Source organism: Suillus subalutaceus (genome assembly GCF_016647625.1).
Source record: "Suillus subalutaceus strain FC151 chromosome Unknown DFJ58scaffold_28, whole genome shotgun sequence".
Taxonomy (NCBI): domain Eukaryota; kingdom Fungi; phylum Basidiomycota; class Agaricomycetes; order Boletales; family Suillaceae; genus Suillus; species Suillus subalutaceus.
In genome coordinates, this window is record NW_024540277.1 from 74,275 (window position 1) to 81,184 (window position 6,910).

The following is a 6,910-nucleotide window of genomic DNA, read 5'->3' on the forward strand; positions in this document are numbered from 1 at the left end:
AGTAATGTCGATCACTACAAACTCCACATAGTTGCATGCAGTTTCACACAGTGTGAAGGCGTTGATTACCAGGAAGTTTTCGCCCCCGTCGCAAACCTGGAATCTATCTGCATAATCCTGTCATTAGCTGCGAAACACGACCTTGAACTTGATCAGATGGACGTCTCCACAGCATACTTGAATGGTGAATTAGAGGAGGAACTCTATCTGCTTCCACCTGAAGGCGTCCCAATCCAACCAGGGTACTGCTGGAGACTAAAGCGCTCACTGTACGGTCTGAAGCAATCGGGGCGCACTTGGAACAAGACCCTTGATCACAAACTTGGCGAGATAGGCTTCACACACTTAGATGCAGAAACGTGCCTGTACGTTTTTCATGAAAAAGGACAAGTCTGTTTCCTAGTTGTCTATGTCAATGACCTACTACTTGCCGCATCTACACGCACCTTCATGGATTCAGTGAAGCGCAAGCTCTCAGTGCAATTCAAGATGCACGATCTGGGAGAAGCAAAGTTCATCCTTGGCATCGAAATTCAATGCAATTGCAAGGCGCGCAAAATCGCACTCAAGCAGTGCCAATACATAGACACTGTCTTGCAGCGCACTGGCATGGCAGACTGCAAACCTATCTGGACACCCATGGCGCATGGTCTCAAACTCACCGTAGACCAAGAGGGAGACAACTCCACACACCATGAGATCACCATCGAAGGGCGCAAAGTATCATACCTATCTGTCATTGGCTCACTCATGTATGCCATGCTTGGCACACGCCCAGACATCGTGTATGCAGTGGGAGTACTTAGCCGTTTTAGCGCTGTGCCTAAATCCTCACATTGGGAAGCCGCAAAGCGCTGTAGAGACTCGCGTTTCTGCAGGCACATATGGGCACATTTCGCACCTTTTCACAACTCATGACAATTGGCCTTCAATGCACGACTCGCACCATCATCTGTATTCGACTTCTATCATGTCTCTGGTCGTTTTACACATAATGCGCAGCTTTCTTGCGAAATGCGCCATAGGCGCGGTACTTTCCCACACAACGCGCAGCATTCCCACACGCGCACCTTGCGCGCTTTCTCGCGCTTAAGCGCCCTGCATCGCCCTGCATCACCTATCATCCAGGAACGTCCCTCTATGTCCATCCACCTCATTGGTACGTCATATCCCTTGCCTCGTGGTTTGTAACAAGCATTGCAGCGCTATTACATGTCATTACATATTTTTAGCACTTACTGCTCCCATCCCTTCCGCTTCCGATGCGATTTCCATAGTATAAAGTTGCTGACTTACTACTCCATCATTATTACTCCCCTTTGCTGTACTTCCCTCGCTATTGGGTTTTACCTTAGAGTAGTAGTCACCACTTGGGCGCACTTTGTGTTTCCAATGGTTATCATTATCCGCCTATACTAGACCTTTATCCGCGCTCGTTATAACACTCGCTCTGCATTTGCACTCGCTTTGCACATCCGCTTCCACATCCGTTTCCTTACCCAGTATTTTCCGCACAACGCGCACCTTAGCGCTCACGTTCCCACGCTCGCGCTTACCTTAGCGCGCTCACTTCGCTTTTCTTCTTGTGCTTTCACGCATCCATCGCACTTCAAGGGTCTTTCTTTCATCTGGTTCTGTGTTCAGTAGCAGTCCCCTTTAGGGTCGAACGTTCTTGCATTCTGCGAGTATAGCAGCTAGGCAGAGCCAAGACTCACTTATACTGGTTGAGCATTTTTAGATATTTCATATCAGCCCAGCCAGGTTGAGATCGCCTCAGTGCGTACTTCGCTATCTCAAAGCCACGCGCGATATGGAGTTATCCTATGATGGAACTCATGTATCAATGGACATGGACTTCCATGGCTATTCAGATGCAGACTGGTCTGGCGAGTTAGATACCTCGTGCTCCACATCAGCTTACACCTTCATCACCAATCGCGGTGCCATATCTTGGGCAAGCAAACGACAAAGCATGGTAGCGCTATCCACCACTGAGTCTGAGTACATTGGACTTAGCAATGCAGGACAACATCTCACCTGGCTTCACACATTCTTCGCTGAAATCGGTCAAAAGCAAGGCGCGCCCACCACACTTCACTGCGACAATCAGGCAGCCATCATCCTTACAAAAGATGTGCAGTTCCGCGCGCACACGAAGCATATCCAGCGCAAGTATCATTTCATTCGTGACAATCTAGTGGCAAAAGGAGAAGCAATCATACGTTACATCTCAACGGACGACATGGTGGCGGACATTCTCACAAAACCATTAATCCACGAAAAGCATTGGAAGTTTACCAAGGCCATGGGTCTGTGACTTCACTCGAGTGGGAGTGACAAAACCAGATGAGTTTGCCCTTGAAAGTGCACTCTGTGCCTTCATTGTGTACATACGCACTTCATCACGCTTCGCGCTTCTCAATGCGCTCCATTGTGCTTCAACGTGCTTGAGTGCGCTTCGGAGGTGCTTGGGTGTACACGTAATAGCGGAGAGGTTAGGGATTTCTTAAGTGAGCCTCAAGGTACCTTAGCGAGCTCGTTCCTATCATATAATGGACCCTTGTTGTGTATTTTTCCCTCTGTCGTTCTCTCATCCTTCCTTTGGATAGTGGCTGAGTGCGGTTTACACCGCTTTTACTTAGTTTTGTCAGTTCATGGGGCTGTTGCGGGGTTTGGATGGGTATGATTGAGGTCCTGGTTCATTCGCTGTGACAATGTCGCTGAAGGTTTCCGTTCTCTGGGGCATGGCTGTCAAGGGTCTTGGTATGGAGGAGATCTGCTTTGATAGGGCATCTATGCTGTCCTGGGTGGCTTCCAGCACGGGCGATATGAGGTCCATGGAGTTCTGACAGTCTTCTAGGGTGCTAAAGAGGATGTCAGTAGCACCAGTGATTCTCTGTGCTGCTGCGTTGATGTCTCTGCCGAGGTTGATTTTGTCAGTTAACTAGTTGTCGGAGTGTCATTGTTTCGTCCAGTGATTTGGCTAGTGATGTTGAGGTTGAGGTTATCTTTTCGATTTGTGGGGTAAGTGCAGTGGCAATGTGGTCCAGGATCTGTGGGGTCAGTTGGGATAGGGTACTTTCATTTGGGTTTGATTGGGCTGAGGTGGGGAGTTGTTCTGTTTTGATTATTGTATTTTCTAATTTCTCTGAAGCTGTCAGTATCCGAGCTATTTGCGGAGCAATCGCCGCTACCACATGTTCTACTAGTTTGGCAGGAGACAGATTCTGTGATTTGCTGTGATACTGTCTCTGTAACTTGTTGGGCTACTATGTCTGTGATTCCATCTGTGATGTGTTGCTTGAGTAGGTAGACTACTGATCTAATGGCGGTTAGTACTGGTAGGGGCGTGGCTCCAGAAATCTGCATGATCTGTAAAAGGACCGAAATTAGGTGAGTTAGAGTATAAGGTTCAGTCACATGGCAGAGGCTCTTTTTTTTTGAGGTATAGGTGCGTGCTGGCAGCATCTTTGACAGTGCTGGGCAGTTCTTCAATTTCTGATGGGGTCAATGTTACATTTATAGATCTCGTTATTCTTTTTGAGGATGGTCCTCCTGGCATTGTAGGAGAAGGGTTCCTAGAGGCTGGTGTTTTTGCGCCGAAGCTCATGCTTCGTGGTTTTCCAGGGGTCATTTTCTAATTTTTAGTGATAATGGATGATTTTGTAGGGGTACTTAAGAGTTCTGGATTGTTGTTGGCTCTGGCTTTGACACTGTTGGGTGTCGTTAGCACCGTTGGGTGCTGTGTTGACTAGGAGTTTTTCGGGGGTCCTGGTCAGGGTGCCAATTGGTGTGGGACCAAGAGGCATTTTTCCTCTAATTATTGACTAGGCTCTTGCCACTACTTCACTAAATGGAGTGAGGGATGTGTTGAATGAAAATGGGCTTCCACAGTCAGATTGATTCTATGCTTTTTCGGTTGGCAGTGTGGGTGTGGGAGTCCTCCCTGGGAGCTGCCGGGCCTTTCTGGTTCCAGGCGGTTTTGCTGATAAGTACAGGTTGGAGTCTCTATTGCTGGCGACTAGTGGCAACTCCGCGATGCTTGGATGTTGCCAGTTGCCAATTTTTGGCCTGTCACGATGATAAGCTGCCTGGTTGCTAACCTGCTGAATGTGGGTCACGTTCGACCCCCATACAGATAGCTACAGCATTTCCGCTCATCGCGGTCTTGATCCTTCTTGATCGTGTGATTGCTGGCATGTCACAAGTCCCTGATGCGGCGTAATGTTGGTGTTTTGGCACTTGAGTGCTTCGAAGGTCATAAGATGAAGCAGTGAGCGGCAACCTGAAAGTAATCCTTCATATCAATGTCTCATCCAATCCTGTCAGAATTTGATATCGTTTTTGCTGGAGGTAAGCAAATATCCTCTTGCGGTGGTTTTCCCTCTTCACATATCATTCTGTAATAATATGTATAGGCGGTACTACAGCCTGTGTTGTCGCAGGTCGCTTAGCCGCCCATGATCCCTCATTGAGGATCTTGATTCTGGAAGCGGGTCAGCACACCCTCAATAAACCTATTTATGTGCAACCCTACCAATTTCCCTTCAACCAAGCACCGACGAGCACGACAGTCACATTCAACATCGGAAATCCATCTCCTCGTCTCAACGGCCGTGCACCGATCGTTCCATGTGGTCGTTGCGTTGGTGGAGGCTCATGTGTGAACTGTGCGTAGCATACTTGCAACGATGAATAGGAGTCTGATAATCACAGTTATGGTATACACTCGTGCACCTGCTTCGGACTATGATGATTGGGGAGCCAATGGTTGGGAATCTGAGAATTTGGTTCCCCTCATGAAGAAGGTCTCGAATGTGTTTTCAAGATATCTGTTTGAATTGCTTATACGTTCAATTTATAGCTGGAGACATATGAGGTGCAGCCCGATTGTCCAACTCACGGCTATGACGGACCTATCAAGGTGTCCTCTGGTGGGTGTAAAATAGGTATCTCCAACGAGTTCATCCAGGTTGGCACGACCTATCACAAGAGGCAGTATGCCGACGACACCGATGATTTAGAAACATGCAATACATACAGTGTGAGTTATGATGTTCCTTCCCTAGCTGCCGTCACTAACCGAATTTGTCTCAGCCATGGCAGAAGTGAGTTCCTGCACACGTAGGCTATTGCGAATTTTTGGCTCATGTATAAAAGGTACATTGACGGGACAACCGGAAGGCGTTCGGACGCGGCTCACCACTATGTCTACAACCAAGCTCACAATCAAAATCTACAAGTCTGGGATGGGAAGCGCGTAAAGCGTATCATCTTCGAGTAAGTGGCCACCCGGGATCGCAACTGCAGCAAACAGTTGACGGCTTTTCCAAATGAAAGGGACAAGCGTGCTGTAGGTGTTGAGTTCACCAGCAACCCAGTGTCTTTCCCAGACGTAGATCAGTCGTTGAGTATTGTTAGAGCATCAAAGCTTGTCGTTGTCTCTGCTGGGACGTTTGGTTCTCCGATCATTCTGGAGAGGTCTGGGATCGGTTCTAAGGCGGTTCTCAAGCGGTCCGGTATCGAGCAATTGGTGAATTTGCCTGGCGTTGGGGAAAATTATCGAGGTACACTTTTTCATCTATTTATTCTATGAGCTTGGCTTAGGACGGTCAGATCACGATACCGTCTTTGTTCCATACTTGGCTGCAGACGAGGCTGTTACCATGGACGCTCTCTGGCGTGGAGAGGGCATCCTACAGGGTAAGCAAGTTCTCGCCATGATTCCAGCAATTTACAACTACCCAAATGTAGAAAGTCTTGCACAGTGGAACAGCAGTGGCAAGTCATTGATTGCACAAAAGTTGGTGCAAATCATCACTGTCGGTATCGTGCTGATTAGTATCTCAGTGGCCTCGGTTCAAAAATCAAGTGGCGTCCTGATGACGAGGAATTGAAAGCCATGGACCCAGCTTTTCAACCACGCTGGAAGGAGTTCTTCAAAGATCGCCCAGACAAGGCTGTTGCAATATTTGCTGTTCTTGCGGGGTGCGTGCATATTGCTTGCATTTGATGATATGACAATTCTTATGACAGCCAGATACATTCCCCCGCTCTCGGATATCCTTCCTCCTCGCAACTACATGACCGCCGGCTATTACACAGTACTACTCTCCGTCTACCCCATGGTTTTTTTCTGAATCTCTTCAATAGCTGTACCCCGTGTCTGTCGGAAGTGTTCATATCAATGTAACAGAGAGCGGCGAAGAAGGAATGGACTTTACTACAGGCTTCCTAGATGAGTGAGTGGACACATTTCATTTTGAGGCACTTTGTCACATGTGTGACTCCACACAGTCCATCCGATATTATTCCTCTTGACTTCGGATACAAAAGACGCGTGAAATCCTTCGACGCATGGCTTCCTACCGAGGTGAAGTCACTGCTGGTCATCCTGATTTCCCAGAGGGAAGCGCTGCAGCCTGCAGAGAAGCTTCCGGGCCAGTGGATTTGAATGCGCCTGACATCGTCTATACTGCCGAAGATGACGAGGCGATCAGTCAATTCCACCGTGACATCGGTAAGTCCTGACTTTCCATCTTCGTTGTCACGATAAGATACTGAATCGAACATCAGTGCAAACGTCATGGCACTCAGTGTGTGCCACTGAACCTTCCATAATTTTATCTCTGATCCTTATATTTATAGCTTGGAACTTGTGCCATGAAACCGGAGGCAGATCAAGGAGTCGTCGACGCTCGGCTAAATGTTTACGGGGTGTCGAATCTGAAGGTCGCAGATATGTCCATTTCGCCTTTGAATGTTGGCACGGTGGGTACTGACCAGGGATTGTTGATGTGCAATCTAACGATATACACAGAACACGTATTCGACGGCACTTCTCATCGGAGAGCAGGCTGCGATGATCATTGCTGAAGACTTGGGTATCAATTTCATGGATCAGGTTTAG

The 6,910-nt window shown here is 48.0% G+C and overlaps 1 protein-coding gene across 1 annotated transcript; it reads left to right on the forward strand.

Moving 5' to 3' along the window:
• Positions 1–4,307: 4,307 nt before the first annotated feature.
• DFJ58DRAFT_871666 (GMC oxidoreductase-domain-containing protein) lies at positions 4,308–6,910 on the forward strand (the record flags this gene model as incomplete). The annotated part of the gene is made up of 16 exons (XM_041394319.1): positions 4,308–4,353; positions 4,419–4,670; positions 4,717–4,808; positions 4,865–5,044; positions 5,098–5,108; positions 5,161–5,280; positions 5,341–5,567; positions 5,617–5,803; positions 5,851–5,988; positions 6,041–6,104; positions 6,154–6,242; positions 6,298–6,373; positions 6,409–6,520; positions 6,577–6,596; positions 6,649–6,771; positions 6,821–6,910. 16 exons carry the CDS (start codon positions 4,308–4,310, stop codon positions 6,908–6,910), a joined length of 1,827 nt encoding a protein of 608 aa, XP_041246160.1.